At 39.0% G+C, this 24,633-nt stretch overlaps 3 protein-coding genes across 4 annotated transcripts; all 3 read left to right on the forward strand.

Annotated features, from left to right (window-relative positions):
* Nucleotides 1-321: 321 nt before the first annotated feature.
* Nucleotides 322-9,010, forward strand: sel1l (SEL1L adaptor subunit of SYVN1 ubiquitin ligase). The gene is made up of 21 exons (XM_067481575.1): nt 322-858; nt 1,002-1,039; nt 1,450-1,639; nt 1,981-2,148; nt 2,391-2,496; nt 2,627-2,789; nt 2,925-2,978; nt 3,125-3,184; nt 3,270-3,351; nt 3,498-3,652; nt 3,839-3,895; nt 3,979-4,047; nt 4,642-4,719; nt 4,867-4,929; nt 5,059-5,146; nt 5,397-5,545; nt 5,756-5,921; nt 6,251-6,325; nt 6,451-6,623; nt 6,774-6,902; nt 7,068-9,010. The coding sequence occupies exons 1-21, from the start codon at nt 789-791 to the stop codon at nt 7,335-7,337; spliced, it is 2,403 nt and encodes an 800-aa protein (XP_067337676.1). The 5' UTR covers nt 322-788; the 3' UTR covers nt 7,338-9,010.
* Nucleotides 9,011-11,392: 2,382 nt separating this feature from the next.
* LOC137102617 (phospholipase B1, membrane-associated-like) lies at nt 11,393-14,372 on the forward strand. 2 transcript variants are annotated; one of them, XM_067482305.1, is made up of 5 exons: nt 11,393-12,082; nt 12,168-12,559; nt 12,745-13,185; nt 13,433-13,504; nt 13,738-14,372. In XM_067482305.1, exons 3-5 carry the CDS (start codon nt 13,105-13,107, stop codon nt 13,873-13,875), a joined length of 291 nt encoding a protein of 96 aa, XP_067338406.1. In that variant the 5' UTR covers nt 11,393-12,082; nt 12,168-12,559; nt 12,745-13,104; the 3' UTR covers nt 13,876-14,372. The 2 variants fall into 2 exon arrangements, with proteins under 2 accessions (XP_067338406.1, XP_067338407.1); XM_067482306.1 differs by lacking the exons at nt 11,393-12,082; nt 12,168-12,559 and having other exon boundaries at nt 12,580-13,185.
* Nucleotides 14,373-17,767: 3,395 nt separating this feature from the next.
* chga (chromogranin A) lies at nt 17,768-24,429 on the forward strand. The gene is made up of 8 exons (XM_067482171.1): nt 17,768-18,033; nt 18,308-18,357; nt 19,113-19,206; nt 20,424-20,492; nt 20,586-20,672; nt 21,774-22,061; nt 22,836-23,224; nt 23,680-24,429. Exons 1-8 carry the CDS (start codon nt 17,988-17,990, stop codon nt 23,761-23,763), a joined length of 1,107 nt encoding a protein of 368 aa, XP_067338272.1. The 5' UTR covers nt 17,768-17,987; the 3' UTR covers nt 23,764-24,429.
* Nucleotides 24,430-24,633: the final 204 nt, after the last annotated feature.

The raw sequence follows: 24,633 nt of genomic DNA on the forward strand, positions 1-24,633 counted from the left end.
ATTAAGTTGGGTAACGTTAGGACACATTTCCTGCACTTTTGACCTTTTATTCATATGTGCAGGGTCCATGTTCTTACTCATCGTTGTAAAATGAATACTTGATGTGTTATGGAGTAAAACACGTCAAACACAATTACCTCTAATTACCAGGGGATCAAGAAAGTTATTTTCACAACGTGTTTCGCTGTCGTAGACAAGCCCGTCAACCAGAAACATAATTGTGTACGTACCTGATTCGCTGACACATCTTTGCCTACCGCTCATTGGCTGTTGTCCTGCTGAACGCGCTGTGATTGGTCAAATTACGAAAATAGGAAGTGTCGATCAGTAGTAGGGGTTTAATATGGTTAGCTAACTATAAAGCATACGCTGAATGTTTTGCATGTTACTCCGAAACTCGGCCGTTTAAAAAAAAAAAAAAAAACCTACTCTGGAAGAAATTTGTAAACTGAGAAATTGTGTCAATTGCAAATAGTCCGCCGTTTAGTTGGTCTTTTGTTCTGGCTGTATAACCTTACCTTAATAGCGGGACGTCACTTCAGCCAGTTACTACTCTGCTAGCTTAGCTTTCAATTGGAATTTGTTAGCTTGTTTGACAGCTATAGTATCTAAAATTAAGCAAGCTGATATCCAGCCCAGAAATAAGTTCTCTTTTGTCGGTCGTGCGTTTGCGTTCACGTATGCTGACGTTGTATCGAAAAGTAAGACTCGTCTGTAACTGAATGTTTGGTGATAGAAATAGCGGCAGCTACAGCTAGCAAATTGTTAGCTTGTCAACTGCAATAACAATGGGTTGTACGGCAAGAACATTTTATATTTTGACCATTGTGGTGATAGTCTGCAAAGGAGTAACAGCTGGTAAGTGTGTGAGTTTGTGGTTAGTCTAGCTAATACCTGTACGGACACATGTACAGTTCGTGTGTTAAACTGTTGCTAGCAACTATATTTTAGTACTTATTTACTTTGCTTTGCTGCAATAATTACTTTCTGTAATTCGTCAGATGAAGATCAACCCGGGAATGACGGACCAGAGCTTAAGGTACGTCTCGATCTTAAGTTATCTGATATCCATGGTTTACAAGTTCAATTCTTGTGGATAATTCTCTTACTTTAATGCTTTGGAAGAAAAAAAACAATTTGGCACTGTTAATTTAAATCTATATCAAGGTCAAAAACTGATTTTAGTATCCTGACTCCAGTAAAACTGATTCCAATTTCCCCAGAGACTCACAACTGTTGACATTAAAAATTTATTCATCAATTTATTAGGAAATGCACAGTGTTTGGAGTTCAAATTGGATGTTAATCAGGTACAGAAGAATAAACAAGTTTCTCTGGGGTTCTATCATACAAAAAAATGTAATTGTTTGCCAATATATTACATAATTAATTCAAAGCATTTGCTGTATGCAAATGCTGTTCCTTAACAAAAATTATTTCTCTCTGTAGTCGTACCATGACCCATACACTGAAGAGGAAGACACCTATGTGGTGTCAGACACAGTAGCAGATACCACTTCTGGCCATGATGTCTCCCAGCCAGAAGAGGAGAAACAGTTACACGGAGAAAGACTAGAGGGAGAGGAGAAGGAGGACCTGCCTGACCAGCCTGCTCCAGCTGAGGAGAAAACAAAAGAGGGTGAAGACACATTTAAAATCAAACTGAGTAATTTCCTCGGTGCAGCCAGGAAAAAGAACTCTATGGTCTGATATCTTTAAGCATGCATACAATAAACATGTTTTTGGTTATTTTTAGTGTAGTTTCAAGGCAGCACGAGATTGAATAAACAGTTAAACCCCATGAGAAAAAAACAGGTGCCTTGCACCTGTGGATTCTCTTGCCATTAGTTACATCATTTTACTTGGGGATTTAAAGTTATTTTCCTAATGGTGTCTTGTTTATGAAAGATGGAAACTTTAAAAAAAATATTTAATATGAAGACTGAAGGTTTATTTTATTTTATTTCCTCCTCAAACTAGTTCCCGTGGTGAATGGAGGTACAGCCCATGGAGAGCCCTGCATCTTCCCATTCCTCTTCCAGGGAAAGGAGTACTCAGACTGTACCACTGATGGGCGAGGGGATGGGCGGTTGTGGTGTGCCACAACTTATGACTATGACCAAGAAAAGAATTGGGGTTTCTGTGAGAGTAAGTTTTAAACAGCAGTGTATTTCATTTTTAATTAATAGATTATTTACTCTTACTTATTTAGCACATAAAGCCAACAATGGAGATATATTAGTAAATATGTGTTTACTGCTAATTGTTTACCTCTAATAATTAAGTTCCAACACCTACTGAAGTAGATTTTTAAAACTGGTCTTAGAGCACATAGTTTGAAAAAAGTTCTCACTGATATTTCCTTTTTTTTTTTTTTTTTTTTTGCATAGCGGAGGAGCAGGCAGAGCAGAGGTTACAGGCAGAGGAGTCTGAGGAGCAGTATCAGACTCTCATGCGCATGCTTAATGCCACCACTAGAAAAACACAAAGGAGAGAGTGAGTTTTAAACATGTTTGTTCAGCACATTCTTATTTGGTTATTGTGTGACAGTACTGCTTGTTATATGCACATCTGCATCAGCCTAATATCACCCATGTTATCTCTGCTTATCCAAACACTCTCTCAGATTATACGAAAAGCTGCTGAAGGTGGCAGAGCGAGGCCACCAGAAAGCCATGGAGAAGGTAGCATATGCTATGCTGTTTGGAGACTACATGAACCAAAATGTCACCAAGGCCAAAGAGATGTTTAAGAGGCTTTCCATCGAGGGCTCTCCCAAAGCTCAAACGGTGCATCTCCCATCTAAAAAAAATTATATTTCACTTATGAAAAGTGTTAAATGGCATTTGACTTGATATATTATGAGTTTTTATTTATGCTTAGTGGCTTACTGTATTCATGTTTAATTGTTTGTTTTTGCAAAGGCTCTTGGCTTTTTTTATGCTGCCGGACTTGGAGTAAATTCAAGTCAAGCTAAGGTACTTCTTTTAAAATTTATTATAAATTGTCTTTTATGCTAAATACATTTTAAGTTCCCCCTGACAAAAAATCTGGCAGGTGAATGTGTTGTCTGATATTTTTTAACATTTTCTGTATTTTGTTTTTGTTTTTTGTTTTTTTTCAGGCCTTGGTTTACTACACCTTTGGGGCTCTCGGTGGAAACTTGGTAGCTCATATGATTCTGGTGTGTGGATTTGTCAGAGCATCAATAACAGAATCACTCTTAACAAAGTTAGCTGTTAAAATCTTTTTTCCTGTTTTGTTATTAGGGATACAGATACTGGGGAGGTGTGGGTGTTCCCCAGAGCTGTGAGTCAGCTCTGACACACTATAGGCTTGTGGCAAATCAGGGTAAGAATATACTGTAATTCATTCTTTTTTTTTTTAATGTACTGTTATATCAAGGTGTGATGATTTATTTATTTTTATTCTTTTTGGAAGTACAATATGTGTATAAATTCTCTCTTCTACGTGCCTTTTTTTTTCTCTGCATCCAGTGGCCAGTGACGTGTCCCTGACAGGGGGGTCAGCAGTGCAGAGAATCAGGCTTCTGGATGAAGTAGAAAACCCTGGATCCACCAGCGGGATGTTAGAGGAGGACCTGATACAGTACTACCAGTTCCTAGCTGAGAAGGGAGATGTACAAGCTCAGGTGATTTCTATAGTAGTCCCTCTGATAATGTCCCATAACTAGTAAACATATTGATTTTTTTTTACTTTTCAATTTATAGAATGTCACTGTAAAGAGTATTGTTGGTAATAATCTGAAATGTGACACTAGCGTTCATATTTAAAATAACTATTTTGTGTCACTGAAGTTATTGGTGTCCCTTGACAGGTGGGACTAGGTCAGCTACACCTGCATGGAGGACGTGGAGTAGAACAAAATCATCAAGTAACATTTTCTTTTACAAACATTCTTTTCACTTCCTTTTTATATACTGATAGTAACAAATTTCTCATGCTTTGGTTTATCAGAGGGCATATGATTACTTCACCCAGGCCGCAAATGCAGGGAATACGCATGCTATGGCTTTTCTTGGCAAGGTAAGCAAAATGTCTTTCATGCCTTTTGTCTGTGTGTATCTGCTTTATTTATTATTTAGCAGTTTTTTTAAAGCAGTATAGTAGTTCCTTGGACTCTAATAAGCTTAAATACATTTACCCCCAAAATTTAAAGCAACTATTTCAGTATGTTCACATTACTGAATAGTTGAGTTTACTTCTCTTTTAACGCTTACACTGTGTTTGCAGTCATTATCACAAAAGAGCCCATACTGCTAGAGAAGAAGCAGCATTAGTTCGAGAGCAGCAAGAAAGTCTAAATTCAATTCAAAATAATGGAGCCAATGATTTGGCATTTCTGATTTCACAGAGTATTGAATTTGCATTTACATCAAGTTTTTCATTGCTGTGCCCTGAGCCTGGTTCTGCTGGAGGTTTCTTCCGTTAAAGGGAGTTTTTCCTCTCCACTGTTGCCTATGGCTTGCTCCAGGGGGAATTGTTGGGTTCTCTTTATATATCTTTATAATCTTGACTTTATTCTGTAAAGTGCCCTGAGATGACTTTGTTGTGAATTGGCGCTATATAAATAAAGTTGAGTTGAGTTGAATTGAATTGAATTGAATTGACTTCCCTCAGATGTACTCAGAAGGCAGCGAATATCTCCCTCAGAACAACGAGACAGCTTACCAGTTCTTCAAAAAGGCTTCAGACTTGGTAAGATTAAAGCATTAAAATAATGTCTAGTTTGTCTCTGAAATCGTCAGTTTCCCTTAAAGTCTGTAGTTCACCATTCATTTTAGCTCAATGCAGTTTCTGTCATTTACTGGTTGTGTTTTTTTTATTCTCTTTTTTCTCATCCAGGGTAATCCAGTGGGGCAGAGTGGTCTGGGTATGGCCTACCTGTATGGAAGAGGTGTCCCAGTGGTATATATAACTATTGTTTTTTTTTTCTAACCCGGCAGCTAAACCTTTTGTGCTCAAAGAATGTGTCTCACCCGATGCACAAACCAGAATCAGAATACTAATTTGGACGTTATGTGTTTGTGTCTCCAGAACTATGAGCTGGCATTAAAATACTTCCAGAAGGCAGCAGAGCAGGGCTGGGTGGATGGACAACTTCAGCTGGGCACCATGTATTACAGTGAGTATTAAGCGTGTACTGAGTGTGTGTGTCTATGTACACACTTGTGAATCTTATGACATAATGTCATGGCTTATTGGCTGTCTGCCAAAATCCTGTCACCTGATCTAATGGCTTCATTATTTCAGTTTTATTATTAACGCTCAGCCCCTCTTTAGTTTCCTTACTAGGTTTTTATTTTTGTTGACTAAAATACTTTTTCATTGTGATTTACTGTTATGCTCATTTTCTTCTTCCTCCTGTTTCACAGATGGCATTGGTGTGAAGCGTGATTACAAACAGGCACTCAAGTTCTTCAACTTGGCCTCACAGGCAGGTCACATTCTGGCTTTCTACAACTTGGCTCAGATGCATGCAACTGGTACTGGTGTGATGCGCTCCTGTCACACTGCTGTGGAGGTGAGCGATCCTGGAGCTGCTGGTAGAATTGGAAGAAATGTCTTTTAGCTGTGATTCAGCGCTAATCCATAGTCTTTCTGACCAGAAGATTCAGCAAATAAATAGCCACATCAGGATGAGCATATAACTTTACGCAACTATGCATAACTCATAAAATTGTCATTTTGTTTAGTGTCTCCCACGGTTTCCTCATATCTTTTATCTTATAAGCTTTTTAAGAATGTGTGTGAGCGTGGACGCTGGTCAGAGCGGTTGATGACTGCCTACGGAAGCTTTAAGGAGGGTGACACAGATGCTGCGCTGGTGCAGTATCTGCTGCTGGCTGAGCAGGGCTACGAGGTGGCCCAGAGCAATGTGGCCTTCATCCTGGACCAGAGTAAGACAAATCATTTCAGTAACAGCTGGACTGCTTGACATTTACTTGGATTCAGTATTTTATGAATAATTAACACTTACCAGTTATCCTTAATGATTACATGTACACTTGGTGATACTTTTACATGTTATTTATCTCCCAAATGAATCAAAAGCAATGTACCTATTGACAGTAACTGTTATTCACCTGTTGGTAAACAATAGCAAAACTGATTCAGTGGAATACATTTGGGAAACTTTCTTGTCCTTTTGTGCAAAGTGTTTAAACTATAAATAAACTGCAGACTTTGGGGAATGTAAGATTATAACCTTTTTTGTTGTTACAAACAGAAGGGGCAAGGATCTTTAATGAGAATGAGACCTATCCTCGTGCTTTGCTCCATTGGACAAGAGCTGCAGCACAAGGCGAGTTCCAGTTCCTCATTTACAGCTGACCATTTCCATTTCGTGTGAAATTTTGTCTAGATTTGTCTTAAAGAAAAAGCTTTATAAATAAATTTATAGTCAACACAAGAAATTGTCTTTTCCAGGCTACACTGTGGCAAGAATAAAACTAGGGGATTACCACTTCTATGGCTATGGGACAGATGTGGACTATGAGACAGCTGTCATTCACTACAGACTGGCATCAGAGCAGCAGCACAGTGCCCAGGCCATGTTTAACCTGGGGTACATGCACGAGAAAGGCCTGGGCATCAAACAGGTGAGCAGGAAACATCAGCTACATCCTATGCACATTATCACTTATTCACTTTAGACTTGGAAATCCAGAGTACAGTTAATGTAGCCTTTGGTCTCTGGATTAAAAAGCACCCATATTCTAATAGTAATTTAGAATTTGTGTCTTCTGCAGGACATCCATCTAGCCAAGCGTTTCTACGACATGGCAGCAGAAGCCAGTCCTGATGCCCAGGTCCCAGTTTTCCTGGCCCTCTGCAAGCTGGGCCTGATTTACACACTGCAGTACATGCAGGATTTTAATGTGAGTACTTCATTTAACACGTTAAGTTGTAGCTGTCATGGTTTGGGTTTAGTGGACCCTAGATATTCAAAATTGGATTTGAAGCAGGAAAAAATGCATTAGAGGGAATTACATTTAATGCCTGTGTCTTTGCCCTCTGTTGTCTCTTTGTTTGGCTTCCGCCAGTTGAAGGAGCTGACTACTCAAGTTGACCTGGACCAGCTTCTGGGCCCGGAGTGGGACCTCTACCTCATGACCGTCATCGCCCTGCTGCTGGGCACAGTCATCGCCTACAGACAGCGCCAACACCAAATCATAGTGCCCCCTCGCCCTCCTGTCCCCACCCCAGCACCTCCCAGACCACCTCAGGAGCAGCCAGAAGCACAGGCCGAGCTTCAGGGTCAGGGAGAAACACAAGCCCAGGGTGCAGCCCAGGAGGAAGAGGAGAACCAGTGAGAGAAAGCCAGATGGAGCGAGGGCAGTAAAAGAGAGACACAGGCCCTGCCAGCCCACTGCATAGGGCAGCTGGTGCTTCGTAGCTGATTACCTGCTAGTGTGAGCACCACTGCCGCTCTGCCTGCCATCCTCCAAATGGTTTAAAAAAAAAAAAAAAAAAAAAAGAGAGAGACTAAAATGGTTAAATCTCACCACTCCCTTCCTCTATTTAAATATTGTGATACTGTGCTGACAGTATGTGGACAGTGCTACAGTGTGGACTGATAAAAGGAAACAGACTGGGGCCTTGTTAGTCTGTGACTCAGGATACCACCAGAAGCACCCATGTCCTCTACATGGAAGTAGTACCGCGGTTGCCAGATCAAAGCAGTTCTGGATCTTGACTAATCAGCCAGTCAGCATAATTAGAATTTGATATGGTCTTTTTTTTCTCTCTCCACATTTCAAATACACTCTGTTAAACTGCTTCAATCATAATTGTGTGCAGTATTTAGAACACAGATTCAGGCAATAAAATATTAACCAAAATAATATTATTTGCTTAATACCCTGGTCCTGCTGATGGTCATGTTTTGCATATTTTCTCTGATCATTTTGCATAATTTAATTTTAGGCACCTTTTTTTTAGATATTTATTGAGTGAACAAATTGTCCATTCATTTTTTGCATTGCAGTTTTTCAGCCATGAGTTCTTTGTTTAATTGTCAGTACTGTTGCATACCGGCACTTCACTGAGCATTAGTTACAGAGCTAAAATGTACTAAGGTCATGTTATGATGTTAGTAGAAGAAGCAAACATTTGATTAATTGTTTTACACGGCTAGAAAAGCTTAAGTGGATGCTTGTGAAATTCTTTTATTGTAAGCACAACAGTGCACGGCAGACATCTAGAAAGGATAAGAAGCTGAGCAGTCACCAAAATATATGATGCAGAAACGTCTTTCACTCTCTTTTGGTAAAGAAAGCAGAACAAAAAACCTTTTACACATAGCATTGATTGATACAGTCCAGTTAAAGGAAACAGAACAGGTTTTCTCTACACTGATAATTTTTTAGATTAATTTCAGATCATATTAATTCTCCTTTGTGCTAATTTTTTTTTTCTCTATTTTTAAGCTGTGTGTTAGTGAAGACAGAAATTGGAGCAACCTCTTCAACTTTTATAAACGCAGAATTTTTTCTACGTTAGACTGAGTTGGTTACACAACTTCAGCTGTTGTGAGAATTTCCACCCCCACACCAAAAGTCCAAGTAGGAGCTCTGTGCTCTGCCTACACTTTTTAACTCAGATGGACCTAAATCTGGGCTTCACATGTGAAAAACTAATGAAGCCATGTTCCGGCCATTGACTATTTATCCCAGCGAGAGTAAAAACTTCTAATATAGCCACTTGCAGTCCATTTGTTCATTAACACAATATGTTTGTTAGAATTATTGAGAATTTATCTGCCAAAAAATCTGCATGAAGTAAATGAAGTCAAACAGGACAGTGAAATGTTTTTTACAGGATGATGACACCTTCTCAGCGGTTTCCTGCATCCATGCATTGTTAACTACTGTACACAACTCATTTTTTTTTCTGTAATGAAACCCTGGCCAAGATTGTTGACTGCCTTTTTACCATCACAAATACAAATTTATAAAGAAAGTAATAAATGATATATGGACATTTATTTGTTGTCACTTGGATTCAGCCTTTAAATGTTCTTAAACTGTCCTTTAGTGTATAGATTTTATATCCAGTTATATCCAGTTTCATGGCATTGATGTCACATCAGTGAATTATTGGCTTGTTTCTTAAAAATCAGATGTAACCAGCTTTTTTGTGTGTTGCTCACATTGTTTTGAACTGTCCATATGATTCACTGGGCCTGCAGGTTGTCGGTCAGCTTTAGAGGGAGAGTGAGACAAAGTGACAGTGCTGTAAAAACTGAGCATCACATTGTGCAGGCTGTAGGGGTGACCCATTGACAGGCCTATACACATTACTATGGAGTGGCTTTGCATCGCCGTGGCAACATGTGTGCTCGTGTGCAGCTCTGTCAAAGGTAAGTGCTAGAATAAGCAGGAGGGCAGAGCACACATGAGGCAGTGTCTATATTCATTGTTAAAACAGCTTTTGCGCTTCATATTAATAAAACTTTGTTTAAAAACAGACATTACAAACACTAAAGAAAACTAGTCCAGTATTTTTATGCTGCAAATAATGTCAAAAGAAAACTCAAAAGTCTTGACAATTGACCCTTCGGGCTATTTGAAGAGTTTGAAATGGAAAATTTGGAAATAATGTTTTCACTGCGAAAGGCAACGACTGGTGGTCGGAGTATGAAGAAGGAATACGACACTACAGCAAGGAGGCTCTTAACAAGGTACTGTTCACACCTGCTTCTATAACCAGTAAATGTTAGCGTTCAGAAATGGAATTCTTATTAAAAACCTTTATTTTTTTTGGTTGATTTTACTTTTTGTTTGTTAAGTAGGCCGGTCTGCTAATAACTGACCACTTAAACTTATTTATAAACACACAATGTATATAACTGTGGTTACCTACTTTTAAGAAGCAGATAATCAAAGAGACCTGGTGAAGGCTGGTTCATCCACACTAGAAAGATAAAACAAGTATCAGTAACCCAAAGGTTGTACAACAAAGTAAAAAAAACAAGTCATAATGAGCAGAAATTACATTAAGATAGTTTTAAAGAAGACAATATATGGTTTATGATTTGACGGTGGGATTTCACTGTTGTTCCTCCTCAGGAGTTTCCAGAGAAAACACGACCGGTGAGCTTTAAACACCCTGTTTTCCAGTGCCCAGACATGAGTCCCTCTCCCTCTGTTCCTTCCTCAGGTCTGTCAACACCCAGATCAGCCGTGAATCCATCTGTTATCACTGTGCTGAAACACTAGATGGACAACTAATTACATCTCCCTCTCTTTTTTCCCTCTTCTTTGTCTTGGTCTCCATGTTTCCTTTGATTTTTGGTCTAGTTGAATTTGTGAAGGCAGCTGATATCAAAATCATTGCTGCCTTGGGGGATTCTCTGACAGTAGGTGTTATTTGTTGATATTTTCTTAGCTGCACTGGCAGTGTATGAAACATCTACTAAAATATTCTCTGTTTGGCCATTTATTCTTTATTTATTTATTTTTTTTTTGTAATTGCTTATTCCTACTGAGCAGTCACATTCATTATTTATGGAGAGACCTAAAAATGTAACCAAGAGGGAAGATGGATAAATACAAAATTAAAACCATGATGACTATCTGCTGCAGCAACAGAAGAGAAGCCAGATAACACACATTTTCAACCAGACATCGTGAATTTTTATTTTTATTTTTTTTGTGAGATGTTGTGTCTTTCCTTTACAGACAGCCATCGGTGCCAACGCCACCACTGTCCTCGGGATTCCCATTGAGTTTCGTCACGTGTCATGGAGGTGACAGATATTCTATGTAAACCCTTTAACGCATCCCCCACAGAGAGAGTAACTGCTGGCCCCGAGGTCCCGCATGTAGATGACATCATCTGGAGGAGTTTTCAGCTAGTTTTATGTCATTCATATGCATGTCCTTCAGGAATTAAAGTCATTGACACCAAGTCCAATATCTGCAATGTCAACTTTTAAGAATATTTTCTGCTGTTTTCAACTTGTAAACCATAGTAATAAAACATTACTTGAAGATGAACATAAATAGCTTTTTTGGCACTTATATTTTTCTCTTCTCCACTTCTTCATCTTGCAGCATTGGAGGCTATGGATCATTTCAGGATGTCATAACTTTGGCAAGTAAGATCTTTTAGTTGCTGATAATATCTCGGCCATCACTTGGCATTAGTTTTCCATATGGAATAATAACCCAGTTACATTTTATTTGCTTATTTGTTTTCTAATTGTGTGTTTTAGATATTATCAAGTTATTCAATCCCAATCTGCTCGGTGCTTCTCCAGGCAAGACAGTTCACGGGATGCAGGCTCATATCAGTGAAACAGGCTTCAACTTGGCTGTGACTGGACACAACACCTTGTAAGGTCACGTCAGTGCAGTGTGCACTGGCTTCAACCTTTAGAATTTAATTCTAATCCCTTTGAAATCTAAAATCTTTGTCACTGGCGATAACGTTTATCGTTATTAATTAATCTTTTCTCTGACCACATAAAACAGCTCTGGCCAAAATGCCAATTTCTATTCTTGGGCAAATATGTGTGAGCAACATACATGTGACGTATTCAAAGAAGTTGTGGGTGTTTCTTTTCAGCAATCTCCCCAGCCAGACAAGACATTTGATTGACACTCTGAGGGGCTATGAGGTACAGTAATGCCCCTGTTTCCCTAAAGTCTTAAACCTGAAGGGTGAGCGACTGTTCCACTAAGGCTGCTTATTGCTAGAATATCATGCAGTGGATCCTCCTTCTGAAGCTATGTTTTATCTACCAGATTTACAACCCAATATCTAGACAAGTTATCTTCATATGAATCTGTCAAACTCTTGATGGTTGCTGTCTCCAGGGTCTGAACTTTGAGGGTGACTGGAAGCTTTTGACCATTCTCATGGGCATGAATGACATCTGTGACTATTGCAAAGATAAGGTTTGTGGTCTTGTCTTTTGAATATTGATAGAAAAGTTAGTTTTTATAGAGTCTAATTAATTTCTCCAGAGTTTCCATATTCTCTCTAGGCTCTTTTTTCAGTGGATAACTTCATTCATTACATGACTGTCTCCTTGGAAATGCTCATGAATGAGGTAGAGTAAATGGAAAAGAGACACACTAGGATTGATAATAGTGAGGCTTTGTTGTGTCACTCACTGTTCTCATACTGTGTTTCAGGTTCCTCGTATGATTGTCAACGTGGTTCAGATCCTTCCCATGCAGACGCTGAGGGAGGTGCAGAAGCCAACCCCAGGGTGCCTGCTCCAGCGGTGAGCCACTCTTTCATACTGTACTTGGCTCTTGTCCTCCTCCTCATTCGTGTTATGTTAAAATTCATTATACTGCTCTTATTACTTACTCTTTTTTCCATCCTATATATTTTTTCACATTTTGCAACTGATCATTTCTGGATTGGCTGACTTTTTAAAACCCCATTGCCACTCCGACCCCCACCACCCATCTTTTGTTGTATGACACTTTGTTTTAGGTCTTTTTGTTCGTGCTTGATAGAGCCCATAGCCCGGTCTCCTGAACTACAGGAGCTGGTGCAGGTCAATCTGGAGTTTCAGGTGCATGTTTTTGCCTCTCAGTTTATGAAACTGTCGTTCATATCGACAGACAGCAATTTAAATCATCATAATTTTTCCTAGTGCAATGAACCTATAAAATATAAACATATATGTGCTTATAAGATACAATTGTCTGTGAGTAGTTTGCACGTTTTTAAATGCACTCATGTTCTTTCCATCCTTAGAGAAGACTTGAGGAGCTGCTGTACAGCGACCGCTTCTTCAGGGACGACTTTGCTGTTGTTCTTCAGCCCTTTCTCAAACACGCTGACCCTCCTCGCCTCCCAGTAATCTATCCACACCCTCAAAGGCCACAACAATGTCAACATGGCAGAAGTGTTCACTTTCATGAGCTGAATCAGTGTGAAACATAACACAAGTGATGATTGAATCATTAAGATCCCAAATGTGACAGCTGTCGCTTGAGGTTTTGTTGATACAAGCTAATAAATTGGAGAGAAGTCACATTTCGCCATCAACACACTCTATCAGGAAATCAACACTAGTGTATGTTTTGTCTTTTTTAACAGAATGGGAAGGTTGATATGACCTTCTTCACTCACGACTGCTTCCATTTCACTATAAAGGGACATGAAGAGCTGGCCAAGGGACTGTGGAACAACATGGTTAGCAATAACTTATGTACACCGCTTTTACTTCACATGAGATTATATGCCAACAAGGAGCACATCAGCTTGTGTGTCCTGAAATTAACTGATAGATAATATTTGTAAGTTACAGAAAAAAATGAATCTTCATTTGGAAGAAAACAATCTGTCAGCGCAATTGAAGAAACACTGCACATTTTGATGCATGCAAAATCCCAACATTCCTGAATAATTACTCACTCTCTCAACATTTTCTTTTTCTCAGTTTCAGCCTGAGGGAGGAAAGATGATTGTAAGCAGCTTCTCTGACCCCATCCATCTCATCTGCCCACCTATGGTAAGCCCAACCAAATGGCTTTTAATGGTGTTTTAGGTGATGGAAATATTGAGTAAAAATGGATAGTGGCCAGTGAAATGTTTTTTTTAAGGGATTGTCATTGTTTGTTTTTTATTAACTTTTTTGTTTTATAAAAGTTATTGTTTTTTCTTTTCCCAGCAAACCCTTTAATGCTGTAACTGTAAGACTAGTAGGAACATTTGTGCTTATTGTTGTTGTTGTGCCATCTGCAGGAACACCCATATATCTTCACCAGACCAATTGCAGCCAAGTCGAGCCAGCTTCCTTTTCAGTCTGACACCCTATCACAGACAGCCATTGTCCTGCTGCTCACGCTCCTCGTGGGTTTTGAATGTCTTGGACTTATCTAGTTGTACTTTGCTGGACTTTTTTGTGGTTACTGTTAAAGTGATTGAATGGAACACCTGAAAAGAAGGGTTTGTGAGCCTCTCTGTGGCCCCAAATAGCAGCATGAAGGAAATTACTGCAGTGTTAAGATCTGAAGCCTCCATAGATAATGTAACAGTGAACTGTGTAAATTAAATCTAACATTTTTAGAGGCAGTTGGAGGTGGTGTTGGTGGCAAGTTTAAGTCGTCGTTGGTAGCAGCTTTCTCTGGATGAAATCATTGCTGCTGTTTGAAGATTTTCGATTTTGATGTAAATTGTATTTTTTTCACAACTGCATCAAGATGATTTACAGCTAGATGATACACAAACAGTGGGCGTGGGACATTCTTCTCTGTTCTCTCATAAAAAAATATTGACAACAATGATACATAATATTATTAAAAAGGTCTCACTCAAAGCAGCTTTAACTACATGTTTTGTAGGAATTGCAGATGTAATTAGCACCAAAATAATTTTTGAATGGCTCCTGTTATAATTTACATGAAAACATATTAAACTAATAAGTTGCCTAAAGTGTTTATGAATGTCTGTTGAATATGTGAATATATGATTCAACTTTATTGGTCAAGTAAGCAAACGAATACGAGGACTTTGTTTGTGGTCGTTGCTCGTTCTCAAGGAAAAGTAATGGCTACAGAGAACATAAGAATTACAAAAAGAAGGCAAACCGTAAAGGTGCAGTGTGTGTGGTACTTCCAACACAGTTCCTTGAGTACTGAAGGAGCCATGTGTGCATGTTTAGTCATTGTATGGAGATGTAGTGGTTGCGGGTGTCCAGCAATTTAGCAGAAAGTATGAGGCCAGCTGTTAGTGAGTGTGACAACCTGAAACTGCCAGCGTCGGTTGGATTAGCAGCTCCTGTGGTAGGTTGAACTTCAGGAAGTACATCCTCTGCTGAGCCTTTTTTCCCACTTCAAGTTATGGGATGTGGGGAACCCCAAGAACTCCAGGCTTGGTGAATATTGTGAAACGAGGCAGTGAGTGGGTGTCCTTCTGAAATCCACCATCATCTCCACAGAGCATGTTCACCTGCACAACAGTGCCAGCCAACAGACGACCTGTCAGTATAAAGACTCATCACTGTCCAGGATGAGGCTGATAATGGACGAGTCGTGCACGAACAGTTGAGTCACTGAAGGTGCAGTCATTTGTGTAGAGAGGATATTAATATACAGTATATGCAGCACAAGAGAGCACTGGACAAGACCAGTAAATGTTGTGCCTGCTGCTGGATAATGAGAAGTTGGGTCATTGTTAAAATCTATACAAACAGAATATAACCATTACCAAACAATAAGCTGGCCCAGCTATGGTATATGATCATCTACAACGGATGACTTCCCAATTCATCTGCTATCTGCTTACAAAGAGTCTACAGCACAGTATATATTGACTCTGTTTAATTAGTATAATTATGAGGGCAGGTGGAAGCTATATTAAGCTTATCTCAGGTTACTTGTGTTTGTACAGAAATGTTAATTTAACTCTTGAATGGCAATTGAAACCATATAGTACATGATGCACTCGGCATTGTGAAGGTAAATTGTGTGCAGAATGGGACGACTTTCTAAGCTTTGTCCTCAGGTAAACATGTCATAAGTACATGATGCAGGCATGACTTTGAATGGGAAATGCCCCTTTAATGTGTTTATTTGGTAAAATATTTTCAAAAATATAGAGAAATTGGAGCGTAAGGAGATATATTGTAAATTTATTTAGTTAAATATGCACTTTAAGATATAAAATACATATTTCTTTTCTCCCTATTTTCTATCATTTCTCCTGGAGGATTCAGTGGCATGAATTTCAATCAGGCCTTGTAGCTGTTGGATCTCACAATGACCTTATAATTGCATTCAAAGAAAACCCTCTTCATGTTTAAACAAAGCCATCGCTGGTTAATACGGGACAAATATGGATGCGGCTCTGACGCAAATGTGTCTTTATTGTCTCTCTGAAAGCATAATGAGATCTTTGGGATCTCAGTGGATGTTGGAGCAGGAAATTTGAAAGAGCAAACATTTCAGCCCACACCTTGGAAACCTCTTTGTCTTCTTTTAATGAATGTGTTAGTCACAAAGGGAAAATGACCTCATAGGCCCATGTCCATCTGGGACACGCTTATGATAATACAGGGCAAATAATTTTTGGACGTTCCATAGGTTACTCATAAACAATAAATCTATTACTTACAGTAGTCAAGCATTTCTAGGTTGACTGGTAAGACTTTATAGCAAGAAAGCACATTGTTAAGTAGTGCAGAGTATTCAGATTCCTAAAATTAGTATATGTTTTTAATTTCATTGCAGTGAGGCCTGTTGATTTCTCTTTTTTGGTTTTAGTGAATTATTGACCTTTGGATAATACTCTAACAATTACAACAAATTCCCATGAATTAAGCAGTGACACGCAGATGGTTGCTGCCAGTTTGATACTTAGCTGTAATGTGAAGAAGTGAAGAAGTGAACACGGTCACGATGGCAACATGTGGACTAATGTTTGCCACATTCACCATCTTAAATGAACATGCTGATGTACTAAAATAATAGTGGAAATAAAAATGAAAATAAGCAAACACATAGCCCAACCCAGTTCCATGGGTATTTTGTTGGTTGTTGGAGGTTGTAGTCATAAACCAAATTATCAGGAATTGAAAATGATGTAGTGATAAGGGCACATGTCAGATGACATCTGTACCTAATTTGTTCCTACTTGCCCTGTAAAATGCTGAGATACTTTAAAGAAAATGTTTAATTTTGTTTTCTAGCTGGAGGTGATCAAAATCACCTCAAATCACCCTAAATGCAAATAAAATTATATTTAGTGAAAATGCATCTCATAGTAGTTCAGAGGGGTTATTTTACTCAGTGAACTGACTGACAGACTAACCGTGCCGTCCTAAGAAGCTTAGAGCTTCATATTTCTATGAGAACACATACTGCTTGAAGCAAAGAGGCTGATCGGTTTTAAGAGCTTGAAAAATATTTAATATGTAACTAGAACTTCAAACTTTTACTTGACACCATATAAATGATGATGAATAACAGGAATTCAAAATACTGTTTAATTTATGCACTAGATTATCATGTCTTGTATCATGTCTACTTATTAGTAAAAAAAATCAGTGGATCTCAAAATCAGAACGAACCACTTTTGTTGCAAAGTATCTTGGAGCTCAATACATCAGGCTGTTAAATAATATATGTTAGATAACATATATTATATCACAACATACTCTAATACATGCTCCTGCTTGTCCACTGATAAGAAGGCTAAATGCAGCCGTGTCCTGGGTTATTAAATGTGAAAAATGCCTCCTTTTAATCTTAGCTCTATTCAGGCCGCCTGCACTCATCAAAGTGGGCACTGTTACAACACTGACAGAAATAATTTTCAATAAACTGTCACCTAGCAACACATCCAGGTAGTCAAGACTTAGTAGACTCAGTAAATACAATATGATGATAGAGCTTTGTCCTGCAGAGCATGGCACAATCTGATCAGTTAGTCACAAGTTTGACCTGTTTAATCAGTTTCATAAAGACATTTTAGAATAGCCTACATTGCAGTCCTGTGTTTTTTAGTTTTATTTGCGAGAATGTCTTATAGGAATGGTTTTGATTATTGTGTAACCTGGTGAACAATGTCAGGCTAAAGGCTGTGGACCCTGATTGCAATAAAATCATGCGTCCACAGGAATAAAATGGAGTTCATTTCCACACCTGTGAGGTGCTTTAAACCTGCAGGTTGCACGCCCTGACAACCACTAAGGTATGATCAGGTACAATCATTTGTCCCCAGTCTGATGTCATTTCCTCCCTCCGCGTCCTCCTATAAAAGCGGGCACTGTTGCGGTGAGGTGCTGGTAGAAAGACTTGAGAGGACGGAGGCTGCTGGGTCACAGATGCAGCAGGAAATTTAGCTCTCCAGAAATACCGAAAGGGGGTTAAGTCTTTGTTCAGAATGCGTCCTTAGTTCACTGGACTTTCTTCAAAAGGGAGAAATCGAACCTTCTGATATAAGCTTTGCTTGTCTTCCATTCCTGGAGAGCTTGATGCGCCTCGTCTCCAAACATGATCGGGAGAGGACTGTTCGTTTTGACTGTACTGTCCAACTGCGGTAAGTTAAACCTCCCTGAAGTTAATTCATACCACGGGTGCCTCGGTGTGTTGCGTGAATAGATGCGACTGCCTGGGTCCAACACCAAGGACAGCGACTAACCTCTTTAATTGCGGCGAAGATGAAGTGAATGCACCTGAACCTTTAGCACATTTATTCCCCTGTTACTAAAACAGACGTGTGTTTCAGCTGCAGTGACAACAACATTGAAGCATCAGGGATTGTGAAAGTAGCAGATAATCATAAGATGACACATGTTTTTCTCTTCTTGCAGTTCTGTCATTGCCAGTGACTTCAAGTCAGCTGGAGAATGAGGACGTAAAGGTACATATTAATATTAGCATGAGTATTTGTTAGAATTGTTGCAGCAAAAAAAAAGGCAATTGTGTATACAGTTCCCTGCTATTACTGCATTTAATGCTGCAGTACCTGAATGTACATTTCAACGCAGTTTCAACAATGACAAACACTATGGCACTTCTGTACCTATACCACAATCATAATTCAAGCAGTTATTAGAAATATGGTGGGTATCTGGGAATGACCTCATTGAAATCAATAGATCCCATTTTAAAAGCAAAGGAGAGCCTTGACCTCCATGATTTAGTATTGTCAGATCCTTTCCATACACCACAGAGACAGAGAGTCGCTTCTAGAATAAGGGTTTAGAGAGTTCAGAATATGAAAGACAAATGCACACAATGTGTGAAATAAAAAAATGATTGTGCAAAAGGCACGAGTAACAATCAAAGATCTGGCAGGCAGACGCGTTGCAAATAATGAGTGAAAAACCATCAGGCACGTGGCATTGACTCGGCATTGACTGTGCGATGGGAATTAATTTCACTTTGAATTGGTGGGCGACTCTGCAGAGGAACTGCACTCAAACAGAAATGGATGAATCTACAAAAGCTGTAAAGCTGGAATTGTTAATTGCTAATGGAACAGCATCAAATGGGATTTGTTTACACATGCTCAGATTGACACGATTACATTTCTATGTACATTACATTTTAATATCTACATATTTTGTCAAATATCAGAATGTTTTAAGTCACTTTGCGTGTCTTTGTCCACAGGTGTTGAAATGTATTGTGGAAGCGTTGGCAGATGTGCTATCAAGGCCCCACCCTGTGCCTGTGAGTCCGGAGTGTTTGGTTACACTAAAGACAGGTGAGTTCCTTCCTTGTGTAGTTTTAATTTCTCACATTTATTAGTTTTGTTACATCCCTAAAACATACACTTTGCAGATTCTTTGAGACAAACCATTTATATACCAATGCATCAATATAAACCTCATGTTTTAATTAGTTGCTGAAACTTTGTCTCAACGACCTGTTCAGGGTCATGATGGGGTGGAGCCTTGGTGCACGGACAGTGTTTTAATTAAAAGTGGCACTATATTATTGCCACTTTTGATTCGTGCATATACATTCTCAAATGCTGTTTGTTTGTTGATGGCTACTGGCACACATTTGTTTTTATTTCTTAACATGTTTTTGCATATGATTTATTTTCTCAACCACTTTGTCAAGTAACATTTTAATGTCAAGATATGTTGTGCTACAACACTCTGGAAGTTGAATTATTTTGTAGAGGTCTGTGACATTACAGGGGTTTAATCTAAGATAATCCTCATCATGATGTTTCTGCTAATTAGGGTTTGGTGATTTGCTGCAGCTCAGTGTGTTAACTGAAACCCCACTAAGATAACTGTACTTCTAGAGACTTGATACATACTCTCTTTTCATCATGAGAGCACAGTGCCCACATCATAAGGTTAATTGATGCAATGTCTGCTGGATTCAAACTCGCTGCAGGCGGTTTAAATACAGCAGGGTCACTAGAGCTCAGTCAAGACTATTCAGTTACATAGCCAGTGTATTACCTTGATGCTGTCCTTGTTGTAAAAAATCAATCGGAGCATTACTCACCAAGCATTTGTGACTGAGTGGGTGCTGCTAGAGAGGGAAACTGTACACCACCAGAGGGATGGAAAGAGACACGAGGGGAAGAGGGAGGGTCATGGTCATAAAGAGGAAGAAATAAGAGAAAAGACAAAGATCTTCAAGCACAGCACAGAAACAGTACAGTAAGTGTCTCTTTTTGTGCTTGCTGCCAATGGTATGGAGAATCATCTGTGGGTCAGCAAAAAGTCCAGAGCCCACTGCTGCTGTAAATCTCTAGGGGAGAGTCTCTTTGGGAGCCAAATGATTAATTGTGCTCATGCTTTGAAAAGCAGTAAATCAAAAGGCAATTAACTCAGACAAACCACTGAAGCACATTGCTGAGTGTTAAAAAAATGAAGGAGCAAGTTATATCTGTGTTTCCTGTCTTGACTTAGATGTTAAGCCACTTGTATTTGCATGAATTTTAATTTGTGTGTGCAGATGACCGGCTGGTTACCGTCCTTCGCCATCATAACTTTCTGAAGGAGCTGCAGGAGATCGCTGTTCAGGGTGAGTCACAGATCACACAAGCTGATGTCTTTGTGATGAACATGCTTGTTTATGAAGACAGATGGCATAGATAGAAATGTTGATTAATTTTAGGTGGCAAAGAGAGAAGTCGGCAGCAACAAGACACTGGTATACCTGACCCCACGACACAAGCCCCTCAGACTACAGATGATGCTGCAGGTGAGTTTCTTAAGTTGCTCTGATTCGTGGGAAACTCCCCGCAGAAAGACTTAAATGTACATATTCATTGCTGCATTGTTATGCTGTTTATGCTTATCACACAATCTCAGTCAGTTCCATTTTGAGAATATATATCTAATCAACATGTTAAATTGCACCAAATGTCAGAATGATGTATCACTCCCATTGTTTCCATTTTCTGGTGTCAGCAAAGCAGGGCTGACAAAGAGGAGAAATGCTGAGGTGACTTTAAACTCTGCTGATGCTTCCTGTGGACACAATCAGGCCGTACACACTGAGATCTTTCCACCTGACAGCACACCTGGCTTTGTAAAGTCAATGCCAGGCATTTGACTTTTGGCAATGGAATGCCAAGTATAACATCCAAACAAACAAATCAAATATAAAGATGGTGTGCCTTCAGAGCTTCTGTTAAAAACAAAAATTTACATTATTGATTAATCTGTTGACTCCCTTTAATAACCAGCAGCAAGTTGTTCTAAAAACTGTTAGAAAATGATGTAAAAGCCAAGAGATTTTTGTCCAAAGCCAAGAGATTTTTGTCCAAACCCAAAGAAATGTCAAATTCTTTGTGTTGACTGATAATCAGTCCAAAATCCCTAAAAGTTAATCAACAATGTTTCTTCTCCCTTTTCCTCTTTAGCGAGTAAGTATATCTTTCTATCAAATGATAGAAAATAGAAAAATAGCAGCCATTCATACCTGAGTAGCTGGACCCTTCAAACATTTTTCCTTTCTATTGTAAAATGATTAACCATTAACTGTTTTAATATTAGCCAGTGAATTGAATAATGGTCTAATTGTTTCAACGTTGGTACTAAATTACTGTTTTAAAGTGAAAAAAATAACCCATTGCGTGTTTTGGTGAGAAAATGACCAAGACAAACCCATCTTAGTATAAAGTAATTTTATAAAATGTAACTAACACTAACCAAATCCATTTAGCCAGTCTGACTGTTAAAATACACAATGATCACTGTCATAAACCTTGGTACAAGCACAAAAGCACTACGGTCTTTAACATCAATGGAAAATCTTTTTTGTCTAGTAAACTAAATGGCTTTCCCTCCCCTCTTTCAGATCGATCAATGTTGGAAGCTTTAGGAGGCCCTGGTGAGAGATCCATCTTGTCTCAGAAGAGTGAAACAGAAAATTTGGATGAAGATGAAGAAAAGGACGAGAGAGATGGAGAGTCAGAGGAGGACAATGACAGCACTGAAGAGATGCAAGAGAAGAGAGAAAATGACGAGAGCCCAGGAAGTCATGAATCTGAATCTGTGGATGAGTGGAGTGAGGGCAAGGATGGAAAGATGGAGGAAGAGAAGAGGGCAAATTCAGAGAAAGAAAACTTGACCAAAGATAAGAAAGGTAAACTGAGACAGCAGTTATAGTGTTATGGCTGGTTGCCTTACCTTGAACAAAGAGGAGACGGAAAACATGCGCATTTGGATGAAAGCTCTGGGTTAATGAAATTTATTTTTACTCAAGACATTAAGGACATCCAAGCAAATTACAAGATGCCAGGAAGTTGAGAAAAAGACCAACAGCTAGATTGTAAAATACGCAGAGTGCATACAAAAACTGCCTGCTAGATGAAACTGCCTGCCAACAAAGAGCAGGTTGATTGCTGGAAGTACTTCCATCTCCATGATGAATTTCAGTCCCTCCCACAGGAGAGCAGGCCAATGTAGCTGGCATACTGACAGGACCCCAACACAAATGATTAACTATCTCCATGTTGTAGAATTCAAATGAGCTGCTGTGCAACGGCTACGGCCGGAACTATAATCTCTATAAACTCATCTTTAGATCAAACTGCCCTCAGTGGAGCTTTTTGTCTCCAAACCTTCCAGGAGAGTAACAGAAATATCTGCTTTTAAGCTAAAATGGCAAAGTACAATCACATATATATACCTGCCAATGGAAGCCTCAGCCAAAGTATCTGATTGCTCCAGCCATGTCCTTAATTTCCGTAAAGCACAGCTCGCAGTACTGAGGGCAAAATGGCCAGCTGGCAAGAAATCTTTCATTACGCAGAATGGAATCTTGCTGATGGTGGATTGTGTTCTGTCATTGCTTTGCTAAAGTGTTGCTGTAGGAAATCAGATTTATAATTTTTTTTTTATTTTGTCCTATTCGCAGCTGCTGAAGCTGATAAAAAAGATGCACCCAGAAATGAATCAAAAGAGAAGAGATTTCATGAAAAGGAAGAAGCAGAGAAGAGATTTGAAGTTTTCTCATCCAAACCAGAGGGGGAGGAGGAAAGGGAGATGAGGAGAGAAAGCAAGGAGCATCTACAGCAATGGAACAAAAGGGGAAAGAGCTTGCAACTGAAGAGAAAAGCAGGTGGAAAACAAATGCAAGAAGTGCCACATCATTCAAAGGAGGTCACAGAAGAAGAGAAGGATGAGAAGAAGAAAAGGGATACCCAGAGGAGTCCAGAGATAAAGGAGCTGCAGATGATCGCTCAAAAGACACCAGAGGAGACGGGGGTGCTGGAGGAAGAGGGCAGTGCCAGTAGAAAGTCAGAGGTGAACTGCATTTCTTTTATCTTCAAACAGGAATTACAGGGTGACTTCTTAAATGGGACAAAAATTTTAAAAGTGAAAATATAAATGTTGTGCATCAGTTAATGATGTGATTGATATTATTCATCATTCCAAAGTGGACCTAACCACCTCCTTGGAGTAGCTTCATAATGCACAGACATGAGTGCCTTCTCATATTAATTTTGGATAAGAAGTTAATGTATTCCCAAAGATATGAAACTATTAATTTACACTGTTATGCATTAGATTTTTTCTGCTTTTACCTGTGGTGGTGCTGTGCTCACTTATTTACTAGCTCAAGGCCAGTTTTCAGATTAAAAGTGGCAATTCTGCTCAAAATATTGCTCTGATATGCATGTATTTGCAGAATTGTTTTGCATGTAATGTTTGCACATATTTGTGTTTCCTCACTTGCTGTTCTCTCATTCTGTCTGCAGGAGCCAGAGATTGAAAGCCTGGCAGCCATTGAGTCAGAGCTTGAAAACATTGCCCAGAAACTCCACGAGATGCGGCGAGGCTAAGACAGGGAGCGCTTGGTAGAAAGTCGACACCGCAACCTGCTCTGCCTCCTCGTTCTCCTCCGCTTTACCAGCTGCCTGGTTTCCACAGAGCGTGTGAATATGTGGCAAAATTTTATCTTTCGCTATTTTTCTCTGAAGATGTCCACTTGCATTGCTCTGCTGCAGTCTCCCTTTTGAAATTCAGTCCACACTAGATACACGTTGCAGCTAGACATGGACAGGTGTTGTGCACATGCATATTCTCTTAAAGGCTCTTAAAGGAAAACCCTTAGTCCCTGAAAGGTTGACAGCTTGTTTTCCTTAATTTTTTCTGACAATCATCTCTCTCGTCCTGCAAATGTATCAACCCTGCTTTTGAGAATCTCTTAACATAAACCACATTGATTTATGTAAAAGGTTTTAGGTAGATTCAGGTATTTACACACCACTATGGTGAGGTTGTACAGTAATGGCATGTATACATGTACAAAGCTCCTTCTGATATGCTTATTCACTAACAAGGAAAATGTAGTAGAAATAGATGCTTACCTATTAGTATATTAGATACAGTTTACTCAATCAAGCCAAGGCAATAAATGAACCTTTTTTTGCAGATAACTAGTCAGATTGTAATTTAAAGCTGTACTGAGTTTATGTAAATTAAATAAATTGAAAAGTTTATCTAAAGATTGGTTTTGTAAATTATTTTGGAGAGTGAAATAAAGTATGAATCAAGTATTTATATTGTAAAATTAATGCAATAAATATGACATAGTACAAATTCACAACAGTGTTGATTATATTGAGATTGTAGAACAGATTCTATCCATTTTCAGCACAGTGTATAATTGCTACATAGTAAAGTACATTCACTCTAGAGTTTCAGGCTGA

Source organism: Channa argus, chromosome 17 (assembly GCF_033026475.1).
Source record: "Channa argus isolate prfri chromosome 17, Channa argus male v1.0, whole genome shotgun sequence".
NCBI classification, from domain to species: domain Eukaryota; kingdom Metazoa; phylum Chordata; class Actinopteri; order Anabantiformes; family Channidae; genus Channa; species Channa argus.